This window comes from Doryrhamphus excisus, chromosome 22, assembly GCF_030265055.1.
Source record: "Doryrhamphus excisus isolate RoL2022-K1 chromosome 22, RoL_Dexc_1.0, whole genome shotgun sequence".
In the NCBI taxonomy this organism is placed as follows: domain Eukaryota; kingdom Metazoa; phylum Chordata; class Actinopteri; order Syngnathiformes; family Syngnathidae; genus Doryrhamphus; species Doryrhamphus excisus.
In genome coordinates, this window is record NC_080487.1 from 4,833,212 (window position 1) to 4,847,506 (window position 14,295).

Below are 14,295 nucleotides of genomic sequence, written 5' to 3' on the forward strand. Positions count from 1 at the left end.
ATGAATGTTTATTTATTGAGTCAAATATGAATACATAACATATAATATAAATATATTGGTGGACCAGCCTCTACACACAGGATGGGAACAATCAGCAATTCATGAATTCATGAATGCGGTAATGACCCGTATTTCACTGAAAAGCGCAGATTGTCTGTCTACAGAAACCACTTGAATTATTTCAATCCTTCAAGAATTATAGTAATTTAAAATTAGCAAAAAAATCATTTGGAAACGTTCAGAAACCAAACCGACTGCTCTTTTATTCTTCTGCTGTGGCGTCAGCTGCCTCATGCTTATATTATATTCATGCTTATATTATCACAAATTCAACAATATTAAGCATTGAGGATATGTCTGTTCCCAAAGACACAATGTGGCAGCGAGATCAACCACCACAGGCTTGTATTTCCTTTCGACATCTCTCATTGGTTGAATTTGGCTTGAAATGCAGAAAGGCCAATCAGCGTGTGAAATCGCTTCGCTTCCGCGATAAAGCGTCACGTTCTCTTTAGCAAACCTAACAAACCAATGAGAATTCTTATATGTTGTAAACAGACTCGATTGACCAATGGCAGCTTTAAGTGGGCTGGGTCTTTTCTTATGACGTCAGTGTTTGGTTGAGTGTCATTTTGCTGCCAGAAATTGGGAAGCTCGCAGAGAAAGAAGGGAGAAACCTTGTGGAATAAGACGCAAATAACAACCAAAACCGCCGTGGACTTAACATACTGAATTAAATTAGTACGATCGGCAGCAATGGATGTGTGAGAGGGGACGTCTTTTTCAAGGCAAATCGAGGGGCCGAGGCACAGCTCGCTAGTAGATTACGGGGCTCTCTTGAAGTTTGAGTCCGATCAAGCTTACTTGCTGCTCGGCTAACACCGCCGTCGTGCTGGTGTTCTACCTTCCACACAGCCTTTACCTTCCACCTCATAGACAAAGAAAATGGTGTCCTGGATAATTGCGAGAAGTGTTGTGTAAGTATAAAAATAAAAGTCACTTGGCAGCTAAAAGTCCGATAAGAGTCCGATGGCAGCTAATATGAGTGTTAGCACATTTAGCTAACTACTCACGGTCTTTGTGCTCAAACAGGAAATAATAGTCCTTTACAGTTGTTATTTACAATGTACCTCGTTTTAAACGCCAACACGCAGCACTGCCATGCAAGGCGACGTTTTAAATAATAGTTTTAGCCATACAAAGTACGATGACGTGCTTGTAAATAGCTAGTTATCACGTTTAGGAATAAGAAGTATCTGCGCTGTCAGTGAGTCATCAATCATGGAACTTGTTTTGCTTGAGCTGCAATTGTTCCTGTTGCTGCGTGTGGAGCCGTTAGGGAGTGCCAGGTACAGCTGGAATTTGGAAGATACTGTACAAGACCAACCCTGGAGAACTGCCAAAGGAGCCTGCTCTACGCTTCCAACTTTTACAATTCTTGCTGGTGTTTTGCATAATGTGGAAGTGCTTGGTTGGTTGGTGTGTTTTAAGATTATTATTTATGCTACTCCTAAATCTTGTCAACAGTAGAGTGTGAGATTTACAGCAGATCTTGTTAATGTCAACATGTCTGGACATGGATCGGAAGAAGTAGAGCTTATTTAAAGGGCCCACGTCATTAAACTGAAACTTCATTAATTTTCTACCGCTTTTTCCTCATGAGGGTCGCGGGGGTGCTGGAGCCTATCCCAGCTGTCTTTGGACTGGTCGCCAGCCAATCACGGGGCACATATAGACAAACAACCATTCACACTCACATTCATACCTATGGACAATTTGGAGTGGCCAATTAACCTAGCATGTTTTTGGAATATGGGAGAAAACCCACATATGCATGGGGAGAACATGCAAACTCCACACAGAGATGCCCAAGGGTGGAATTGAACCCTGGTCTCCTAGCTGTGAGGTCTGCGCGCTAACCACTCAACCGCCGTGCCGCCTAAACTTAAACTTATTTATTGTTATTTCAGCTACTTGTGATGGTGATCTTGTCCTTTTTGGTCATTACCCAGAAATCATGAGCATAGGTGATGGTGTATATCAACTAGATGATTGCATTGCCAGGAGACATTGCTTGTGAATGCAATGGTAATTTTTGGTCCCAACTAGAGTACTGCATGCACCCTCAGGGTACTGGAAATATCCTCATAAATGAACAAGTAAATATTACTGAAAACAATTTAGTCAAAACAAAGCCTTGCTAAATGATGAATTAATGCATATGCTAAAATTATATCCAGAAATGTCACAATTAGGTTATTTTTTTTACACTTCTCAGACTTGTAGCAGCTTTTTTTTTCTTTCAATCTTTACGTCTGTCCTTTCCGTATCCATAATTGGTGGATTCATAACTTTGTCAAACAGGAATGTGTTGGAGGGGGCATAGGGGAGTGGTGGAAAATATAGTAGGCCTCGTTCTCTTTTTAGCTCAGCCTCAATAGCTAAGGTATTTCCCACTCCCTCCAGGATTTCACAGGCTCTTTATGAGATTTTCACAAGCTTTTCCCAAAAATTGCGATGGAAGCTGCTCTGTTTTTTGTTTTTTCCATTTGTGAGACTTAAGTGAAAGTTGCATGAAGTAATTACAATTTTGTAGTTATAGTAGGGGATGTTGTTGAAGAATAAGTATATGCACAAATATTCAAGAAGAAAAACCACAAAGAAATGTTCCTTGAGTACAAAACTAGCAAAATAGGCTTTATTTAATAGCCACAATATAGTGCACCTGTATTCCATAAGTAAAATCTACGACCAATTAAAGTTATATTAGATGTATAGAAAAGACAATATTTGATTACTTATTTTAATTTAAAATTTGTTCCTGTTACCAAAGATACTGCATTAGTTATTGTCTTAAAATGTGAATTCTTTACAATGGAGGTAGAGGTGAGTAGCTCATCAGATCAATGTTGCAATAGTTGGGTTCATACGTTGATAATGTCTCTACGCTTTCTAAAGCTTTGACTTTCACTGTGACAGCACACTGCAGTGTGCCTTGATTGATGACTATCTGGTATGTTGTGTAACTGGTTTTCCTGCTACACATGTAAACGGATATAGGATAACGCTGTTTAGTTCTATTTCAATGTGTGAAGTAACCACTCTACCATGTGGAAAGGTTGGCTGAAATTGTTCAATATACTGTAGATTAGGGTTGGGAATCTCATGGTAGCTCACGATGCCATTGATAACGCTAAAATCTCGCTAAGGCGATAAGTGTGAGACAAAAACAAACTGGAAAAAATAGTTTAAATTTGGTGTGTGGCAAATAACAGCTGTAGGGAGAGCTGTTGTCTACATGGAGAGGCAGTAGAGGAGGGGACGAAGGACACATCCCTGAGGTGTCCCAATATTCAAGGTTAGATGAGATCTTTTTAATTTTTTTTTGTTTCACTGCCGTTGGGGTCAAATTGAGTGGGTCCACCGCCTGCCAATGATGGTCGTTTGTGTGGCATCGCCCTCCTCAGCATTGAACCTCGATGGCTATGTAGTCTGACTGCTCTTTGTCACCCACCTTGCTTTTGAGCAGACTTCATAGTCTGCTGGAACGGGAGGCGAAGCGTCTTTTTTTTTTTTTTTTTTTTTAATTGGGCAAATACACGAAACACCACAGTGCATCTCCCACACCAATCAAAATACAACATTCCATTATTTACATTTGTATTCAACTATCTGATAACAAGCCCAAAAGGAGTAGGCTCAAGCAAAAGCTTATAAATGCCTACCCCTTTTTGCAAGATATAATCATGTTCATGCCACTGTCTTGTTTTCCCTGTTATTATTATCATTGTAATGTTATTATTGTTATTAGCATTATTAGCATTATCACATTAACATAATGCTTGATGCTGTTTCCCCTGCAGGCTTGTATTTGGGACCCTGTATCCAGCATACTACTCCTACAAAGCCGTAAAGACCAAAAACGTCAAGGAATATGTAAGACAATTTCACAAGTCTGCACACACACTCATTGATGGAAAGCTCCAACTGTTAAAAGTGAACCATTCCACTTTTCAGTAGGTGGACTAGTCAGGATGTCTGCACCTCTCGTCTTGTGTTGAGTGTTGTTCAGACAGAGAGGTTTTTTTTTTGTTTTTTTTAGGTTTTCCCTTACTGTAATGTTATGAATTATAGAAAAGGAATCCACATCTCTAAATGAAACAAATGACTAGCCTTTTGATCGACGTGCATTTGGCCCTCATTTGAGCTGTGGCAGGGTATTTGCCGGTCAATCTAAAGAGCTGAGGTCAGGTGTTTTTTTTTTTTCTTTCCCTTTTAACAGAAAGCAATTATTCACAGACGGGCTAGTAACTGTCTCATTTTTGCCTCAAGAAGGCGAAATGGCGGCTCTATATTTCAGAGGTCACATCTTAATGTCCATCTTGCTGATGAGGTGAAAGAGGGCGGGCAAGAGAATAAAATGCTTTCGGACTCAGTAAAAAAAAAGGTCATGGAAAAGGAAGATGTGAAGGGAGAGGTGGACTGTCAAACATAAATCCTCTCATCATTCGTCATTTATATTTCACTCTCGCTGTCTGTTTCATGTGTCATTATGATCAGTCATTGTGTGTCTGTGTGTGTGGGGGGGGGTGTGAAAGAGTTCTCTCTGAGGTCACAAATTAACCAGTGAGCAATGCTGCAGGGAGGCTTGTGCGTGCATGTTTTGATTTCATTAGTAGGATGCTAACAGTTTTCATGCTAACACATAAGTGCTAAGTACAGAACATGAAAAAGCTGCAATAATCATTTTGCATCATGTAGGCAGATGCTAACGATGCTAATACCGTGGAGTGTATGAAAACACAGGTTTAGCTGTATGTATACCGACACTTATTATGCCAACACCAACAATGCTAATGAATATCCATCATGCTAACAGCTAACATGGCTGTTGTGTGAACCTAATCATTTGACCATAGTTGTCCCTAATAATTTAGCTGAACCGAATAGTGTGACCTCATGTTTACCTAATAGGGCCGCGCAAAGAAATGAAAAAATATTGCAATCTAGCATACGATGTCATAAATAAATACTTTTTTTCACACAAGGACCCCATAGTCGCGATCAGGGCGGCCGCGGCACTGCCTTCTCGCTGTCCTTGCGGGACCTCCCGTGGAGATGGATGGATCGGTGGATCATTGGAACGTCCCTTAAAGCAGAACAAGACAATGAGGAGTGAAAAAAGCAATATAATGAAATACTATAATGAATACAATGGAACCACAGCACAGGGCCATGAAGATGGATTGGAAAAAAAACACTTTGTGTGCATTTTCATCTTGACAAGAGCATGAAGCTGGAGTGAAAGGTGTGGCAAATAATGACCAAATAATGTTTAATTCCCCCAAAGTCAGCATTGCTTTGCTGCCCCCTGGCTGATACAGCTCACACTAATGGAAAATGCTCAGTGAAGGTGATGTTACTCTTATCTTCTTCAAGAGCCCAAAAGATTACATTTGAATGAGAGGAAGCTCATGGAAGGAAGATGAGATCAGGCCCCGTGCCTGTCGACAGCGGCTGGGAAAAAGATGCACATCCCATCATATTTTGAGAACTTATAATCCATTTTCAGTGTTAACTTCACAGGAGCCTTTTTCTGGAATTGCATATTAGATATCGGACTTGGGAATCACAGTGTTGTTTTTTTTTTTCCTTTGCTTCTGTGCTCTTGTAGGTCCGATGGATGATGTATTGGATTGTTTTTGCACTCTACACTGTGGTGGAGACCATCACTGACCTCACACTGGCGTGGTGAGTTAACATACAGATACAGACTGGAAAACAAAAGTCAATATTTGCCATACTCCTATTCCTACTATTATTATAATGTTACATTTTGGACATACAGTTGTGTTTGAAATGCAACAGCCTCAATCTGTCAGGATGTGGAAGATGTCTGTAAAGGATAGTCCATCTCATGGTGGATTTTTTTTTATTCAAGAGGCCATGTTGCCAGAGGCTGACCCCTATCTGGTCGGATTGACAAATTGCTGATTTGTGTATCTGTATGTATTTCCAGGTTCCCTTTGTACTATGAACTGAAAGTAGCATTTGTGATCTGGCTCCTATCCCCCTATACCAGAGGAGCGAGTTTAATTTACAGGAAATGTCTGCACCCTTTGCTGTCCTCCAGGGAGAGGGTGAGCTCATGCATCGTGATTGACATATTCAAGACTTGCAATGCTTTTTACTTGATTGAACTGTCTGGAGCAAATGTCCTGTTGGTTCTCTCTCTCTCTCTCTCCAGGAAATAGACGACTATATTGTGCAGGCCAAAGAACGAAGTTATGAGACCATGGTGAACTTTGGCAAGCAGGGACTCAGCATTGCCGCCACCGCTGCCGTCACTGCCGCTGTCAAGGCAAGTGTTGATATATTCTTTTTAAGAGAATTTATGAGAATGTTTGACTTGACTGAGAAGGGTCAACGACTGAGATCAGTCAAGCTATTGTCCGCAAATGTTCTTTCTCTATAATTTAATCACATAGCAGAAGTGTTATCATAATGATTAATATGTGCGGTAGTGTTAATTAATCCCAGCCAATGCAGATGTACTGGTGTCATGCAAATACATACTTTGTTGTCTGTGATATTTGCCTGTCTGAAACACCTCACTCAGCTGTTCGTATGATTAAGAATATTTGTAACAGTACCCTTCATTAAAACATGGTGATTTAGTCTGATATTTGGTACTCTATTTAGTATTTTGTTGATGTTGTGTTCCTAAAGTAATTGGTGGCCTGTGTTTCATTTTTCATTGGTCTGTGGCTTTTTTTTACAAATAATTTATCATTGTCATGCTGGAAAACCTATCCATGATCCATCTTCAGTGGATCAGAATCCAGAATTCGGTACATACGGTACATGCCCCGTTTCATCGGTCTTCGCATAGAACCAGCACCCACATTCAGTGGGGGGTTGTTGGGGTAATAGGGGCCATTTTGATGCCAAATGCGGTGCTTTCTGTTGTATAAGCAGCTACTTTTGTCTCACGTTTTGAACTCTGTGTCTTACATTGTGATGCGGCTAATTTATGGTCACGTTGGTCATCTGGTGACATCTTGGCGATGTCAGAACAGACGTTTTCCACTTCATGCACAGACTCTGATCATGGAAAAAACACACAAAGAAATGCATATGATGATATGATTTGACTTCAGTGTGACATCAGGCCGCGTGAAAATCTGCCGCAATGTAGAAAAGTGACGAGAACGACAACCGGAGAGAGGGACACTGACAAAAAGTGTGTGACTAATTGCTATAGGCACCGCACACATTGGTCCTTGGCGGTCCTGGCATACAAATTAAGGTTCTTCATTCTGCAGCTGCTAACTTAGAACACACACCTGTGTCTGCACGGCTTGAAGATGTCTGTCGCTGCTTCTTCTGCTTGCTAATGGCCGTACATATGCAGATTTTTAAAAAAAACGACTCCAAAGTTAGACTGCATGGAGCTACTTCATCTCTAACTCTTTGATAACTATCTTCTTGTCTCTCTGTATTGACGTCCTTCTTTCCTTAGGACTTCTGTGCTTCACCAGGCTCTTCAGGGAGGTAAAAAAAAAAAGTTCTTAGTTGCATGATCGATCTTTTCCATCATTTCACACAAGCATTACTCTCATATGTCCTCATTTCAATATTCTTAATGATATTCTTGATATCTGTCCTACATCTATCCATTCTTCATGGGCACATTAAGGATGCGTACGAAAACTATCATACCAGCAATGGTAGTATATTGGTGCTAAAATAATGCAGAATCAGCCACCCTGTGCAGGTAATTTCTTGTAGGTAATACACCGTTCCGACAGACGAGCATCTTTTTTAACTTAGTTCACCGTAACACGCCACCACTTGGTCATAAATCACCAATCACACTGACGGCGAGCAAGGTGCATTCACAAACCTTGGAATTGTGAACATCCACAACAGATACAGTAGCTACTATAGATGGATACTTTATTTATCTTCAAGAGAAATTGACATTTCCAACATCACTTAATCTCAAAATAAAACAAGACATGACAGTTAAGAAAATAGAGTAAGAACAAATACATACAGAACAGATCACGGTAAATTACTGCTCAGTCTTAGGTGGAGCAGGACAGGGATAGTAATTTGCCACTGAAACTGCTCTTCTGTGACAACAATTACAGCACAGGCATACATTTATACTAACGTCATTTTGCTCAATCGATACTCAACTAGCTTTGATGAGTAAACACTGCAATGGTAGGCTAACATTGCCTGGATGGCAGATCAATGATCATTTTCTGCCTAAATTGTGAGGAATGTATGCACTTAAAGTACATTTTTTTGTGTTCTGTGTTGCTGCTGGTTTTGCTGTAATAATACATTGTGGCGTTTATTTCATATATATTTGATTCAGTGATGATCATTTATCCTCAAAGTATTTAAATTACTATTCTGTTTAACTTACATGTCACAAAATTCTGTTTTAAGACAAAATTTATAGGTCTGCCATTTTTTTAGGTCCCGGTTCAGGCACGCTTTAATCACCATCACCGTTTCAAAAGTACCGAATCCGAATCCAAATCATATATGTTACCATGCACAAAAACTCAGCAAAATTTGAATGCATGTCATTGTTTTGGTGAAAAAAAAATTATTTCACAGATCATCACAAAATTTGGCGGCGACCTCAATCAAGTCCCAAGAACCCATGTCCCAAAACAACCATCAACCGTTTCGGTTTCTAGCTGCAATATTGAGTTGTATTTCAATGAACTAGTCCTAGGGACTTAGACCAAATGCGACCCAAATGAAAATCATGGATACTGGACAGATGGGCGATGTTGTATTGCAGAGGATTTTAGGCTGTTCCATTAGATGTGGGCGGGGCATGGCAACAAACATGGAGACTGACAAATCCACTGTCTGTGTTTGTTCATGTGCATGATTTTAGCCTCTTTGTATGAACTGTAACACTTGGTTTTAGTACCACCCACATATGACGGAAAAATGTTAATTCCATGTATATTCATATTCAAAGAAATGGAATGATAGTGTATGGTTGCTGACAAGATCATACCATGTCAAATAAAAAAGTAAGTATGATGAGCCGCCTGTATGTGCCAATGCTTCTACACACACACACACGCACGCACACATACCAACTAGTCACGAAGGTGGCAATGGCCAAATTGATGAGATCCCTGATAGACTGGCACAATGCTAAACGGGGGTGTCTCTGTGCATCTTGTTTGTCTCAGGGTCAGGGTGCCATCACAGAGAAGCTGCGGAGTTTGAGCATGCATGACCTCTCGCAGATCAGTCAGCAAGACGGCGGCGGAAACCAGCTGTACCGCTTCAGCCCCCACGCCGCTAATCCCGCCATCAGACGATCTCAGAGCGCCGATGTCCCCGATGATCCAGGTATACAAGCACACAAACAAAGGTGTGGTCCAGGCGTGGGTGACTACACTTTGATGAGTATCTGGCAGACTTGTTACTAAAATTGTCACAAACTCCACTAGTGTATAGAGCAGGGGTCTCAAACTTAATTTACCTGGGGGCCACTGGAGCTAGGGTCTGGGCAAGGCTGGACCGCATCAGGTTTTCCCCCCCAAAAAATAAAACGCATTTATTAAAAACAGAAAAATATACAAACTTTTTCAGTGCTTTGGTTCTGATTTTCTACAATAAAAGATCTGATAAAACATTCCACTGTTCTCAAATATCTTCATTTTAATTTTTCTGCACAAAATAAGATGAAAAATAAATAAACAAATCAAGAATAAAGAAAATCAATCAATCAGTAATAAATAAATAAATATAATAATAATAAAACGGCAAATAATAAAAACTTAAGAAACCACATATAGTTGGTGGGTAGACAAATTATTTTTTTCAGATTAAAATGAACAAAGCATTATTAGAGCCCTGTAGACATGACAAAACACGACTATAGTCACATTTATACTTTTTTTATTTACAACATATTGCACAACTGAAGGGTCTTGAGACACATGCTAACTCGCAAACTAGAGAGCTAGCGACCTACATGGTAGCCTTCAAGTTATTTCCTTTAAATAAATAAATAGCCAAAAACTTACCACTTCCACACGGATAGGGAGGATAACTATTAACAGTTGTTTAACCTTTAACATGAACATTAATCAAACGTAATAATTTTTTCTGGGTACATGATACCATACAGCATCCATATCAAACTTGCACGGGCCGCACTAACATTAAACTTTCATATCAAGGCGGGGGCCTCAAACTAGTGTCCTGTGGGCCACATTTGGCCCGCGGGCCGCGTGTTTGAGACCCCTGCTATAGAGTGAGCTGTCATTGGTGCTGATAGTTCCTCCGTAACAGCAACGTACAGTTGCTGTTGAGAGTTAACATAGATTCATCATGTGTGCTAATGTTATTTTTGGGCTGAATTACTGTTATTTGGGCCAAAGGGGACAAACCTTTCGAGGATAAATACACTGGATCGGAAGAGGCGAATCGTCCTCTGAGACAACCTGAACAATCCAGTTGTGATGGATGCCCTGAGAATACATTTGAACGTTAGCATTATGGACACTACCAACTGATAAAAATGCAGATAAACATGGCAGTGAAAAGTGAAAGGTGGCCAACAGAAACAAACTTAGAATAAATAAATGTGTTGTTTTTTTTGTATTTTCTTGCTTCCTTCCAAGCTCCCTTGCTTGCATGCAGAGATCTGCACATTGGCTGGCATTTCAATGAAAGCAATTTGTGGACTTGTGTGTGTGCAATAGTGGGAGTGTGTGGCTTCCCAGCAGACGGGAGGGGGTGAGATGAGGCTGAGTGGGATGCTGGTAGAATGTCAAACACACACTCTGGCTCCGTTCCTGCTGTCTGTGTCTCAGACATAGTCACTGAGTCATAGTGAGGGCGTTTGGGGTCGGATGGGAGGAGAGGACAGAGATTAGCGATGTGTTGGTCTTGACAGGAACACCTCATTGATCAGACTCATCGGCCATCGGAGCTGGCTACTACCCAGGCCTGAGTGCTGTGTTTTTTTTTCTCCCATGTTTACATGTTTAGTGATTGGTCAACTGTCAACTACTTGACTGGTGTGGTACTGAGCAGGAGGGACAGGGTAGGGGTGGTTACAGACTGGAAAGGTAAGAAAATAAAAGACTGCAGGAAGTTTTTCAGCTGCATTAATAATACAGAGGCCAAGTGTAGCGTATGCAAGATTACAATTTCACATAGGTCAAAGGTTCTTGGAAGAGAAACCATAGTCATTTTAATTTTGGTACTGTGCTGTACAACAACAGGAATGGGAGGGAACCAAAACAGATGCCTGGTTTTATCGACCCAAACCAAAAGAGACGGACTTGCCATCACCAGCATCTGGAACATCTTCACGGCGTTTCAACATTTCATGTTACATCCTTATTCCAACATTGATAAATAACAGTGAATGTGTCCTGACTGCTGATTGGCTGAACCCAGAAAGGGGAGAGGTTGAACGACTAAGGTTGTATGGCGGGATTGTTGGGTTCAGTAATCCATTTTGTCATCATGCTCTCAACGCTCCAGTCCATGAGATCTGAAACCTGGGACAGTTTTGCAGCTGTGGAATCGGCCGATTACACGTTTCCCAGCATGCTTTGCTGTAGTTGAAATGATCACCTAGTGTACAGTTCATGTGTATTGTTACCTTTGGAGTGAATGTGTGTGCAGTATAAAACTATGGCGACCTCCATTCTTGTATCACCAGAGGTTTCTAGCTGAGGGATGACTTCATTTGGTAGATCATTGTAGTCCCTTTGTTAGTTCTGGTCCACAATGCCGTTTGAGTCAATGCAATATTAACTCATTTAATTCATATTTTATGCTATTGTGTTTTTAGAATACTTTTACGACGAGGACGACAGGAGCGACGACGAGGCTGAGCCCACCTTCTCTGAAGACGAGGCTGTTTCTCAGAAAGGACTGAGGCGATCTCAGAGTGTCAAGATAACACGGTCCAGAGTCCGTAAAGATGTAAGTCTTCTCATCTTTTGGATCCAAGAAGGGAGACGTCACCACCACCAAAAAGTGCCTAATTTGTCTGTCTGCTCGCTAGGCTCGTTATGGATCCCTGAAGATTAAAGGCAAGAAGAGGCCAGCATTGAGCTCTGTCAACTACGGCATGTGAAGACTCCTCTTTTTTTAATTCTTCTCATAAGGTTGCTTCCTAAAAGTGTTATTATCCAAAGTAGCTGGTCAGTTTCAGTTAATGAACTACATTTTTTAAGTAATCCAATGAGTCTATTTTAAGTCTTTGCAGGTCTTTTTTGACACAAAATAATTATTTGAATTGTTATTATAAGAAAAAAGAAGACGTTACCAATTAACATGTCAAACACTATGAACTAAGACACATTTTTGTGTATTTTTAAAGACAATATTTTAGCAGTCCACATCTTAATGACTCCACGTATCGGCTCTATGGATGCTCTTCCTGCCTGACACAACCTGGCAACTTGTGTGGAATAATCCGAGCCAACAAGGTGTCATGAAGAGGGAGAACATAGTGCTGTGGTTTCAAGTAGGGGTGTCCAACGAATGCCTGATTGGCCTATGGAACATTCCAAACATACAATTACATAAAAAAACACAGTGGAAAGAGCAAAAAGATGTATTTTAAGGAGGAAATTGGGATTGTTGATGCGAATATTGAAGGGTGTCACGAGGTCTTGTGAGATGTGATGAGATTTCTCATCCAGTGAAAATGTCTCGTGGCCTGGGACGATAATAAATACACAGCCGGCCTTCGTCCATTGTCGTCTCCAAACCGGTAGGAAGAGGGTTCAGTGCATTGCTTTCAGCACCTTGGCACGTTTGTTCCATAGAACAACGGCATCAATCACAATCAGAAATAGTTTTATTCCCAGGCATGATCATACACATACTAGGAATTTGTTGTGGTGAAGTTGTATTAAAAATGAAAATATTTGTGTCTCTCAGTGGGCGGAGGCGGGGCCAGTAGCATACACACAGAGTGCAACGTAGTAGAAATTAAGTTAAAATCTCTGGTGTCGTGACAGGAGTGTTGACTTAGAAACAAAAAGTTGACCCACAAGCACATTCTTTGATTTTTCCGTATGGTGGAAAAGGTTTGGACACCCCCACTCTACAATTCAAACACAATCTCTTCCACAAAGATAACCTATAGTTTATTTCAATGCAAATAATCCATTCCGGGTTGTTATGTCACAAGCTTTTCTTAATGTATTCTTCTTTTTTCATGTCTGTATCCTTTGGATCAGAGGGGTTTTTATGTATTAGCTCGTTTTGTGTATGCATCTCATCCCAAAGCTTTTATTACTACTGTTTTATTTGCTTGTCATCTCACTTTTTTTAAAGTAATGAAACGTAGGTGACACCGAATGGCCTTATCTATCCTCGATAGATCGTTTTAACTGCTAAGACACTCCAGTGAAACCAGTAGAAATCAACCTACTTTTGGGAAAGAATGAATGAAGGATAGTAAAGACAGTGAATTAAAGGTCAAAGGTAGTGGGAGTAGTCACTTTTAATGCTAGTGCTATATTATTTTGTAATGCAGTAGTTGTACTGTAGTGTTTTTATGCATAGTGAATTATAAAATACAGCTTAGTACAGTATAGTACAGCGTGATCGATACCAATGACCACCTTGTGTACCAACACAACCAGATGTGCTTCTACGAACAAATGAGGGACTGCATTTTAAAATATATTTACATATTATTAAGAATACCGTCATTTCAGATGTATAAGCCACTACTAAAAAAAAACTTTGAACCCTGCAGCTTTTGCAGTGGTTACCAGTTTTTCTTTAAATATGCTGTGTGCAGCTCATACACAAGAAGCAGGAGTCTAGATCTTCCACTGCGAATTGTGTAACCAAATGCTAAGGACTCTGCTGAAGTGTCACAACAAGCCAAACACTGCATGTGGTCATCGTGTCTTAAAGACACTCAAAAGACCAAAACCTTTAAGTAGACTAGCAGGGATGGGGTTGGGGTGACTGTTTTGTTGTTACTGGATTGTAAATGTCATTAAATGAAGATGGCTATTTACTGTGGCAACAGCACGCGTATTATTGTGGGGTTTTTTTGTCTTAAAAGGTCATCTATTGAAAGCCTGGTGGTGGTAATCACATGCTATTGTGATGTAGCATATGTACACAACAAAGATGCCCATGCACCTCATCCAGCTCCTCTAATGTGGACGAGCAGTTTGACTCTTGAGGAGTCATCCCACGGAGAAAATGCTATCTTGTCCCTCTGTTGATGTCACATTCCACCCCTAACTCAAG

The 14,295-nt window shown here is 40.5% G+C and overlaps 1 protein-coding gene across 1 annotated transcript; it reads left to right on the forward strand.

Moving 5' to 3' along the window:
• Positions 1 to 603: 603 nt before the first annotated feature.
• Positions 604 to 14,056, forward strand: reep3b (receptor accessory protein 3b). The gene is made up of 8 exons (XM_058061624.1): positions 604 to 977; positions 3,864 to 3,936; positions 5,675 to 5,751; positions 6,020 to 6,140; positions 6,248 to 6,361; positions 9,234 to 9,396; positions 11,861 to 11,994; positions 12,077 to 14,056. The coding sequence occupies exons 1-8, from the start codon at positions 946 to 948 to the stop codon at positions 12,146 to 12,148; spliced, it is 786 nt and encodes a 261-aa protein (XP_057917607.1). The 5' UTR covers positions 604 to 945; the 3' UTR covers positions 12,149 to 14,056.
• Positions 14,057 to 14,295: the final 239 nt, after the last annotated feature.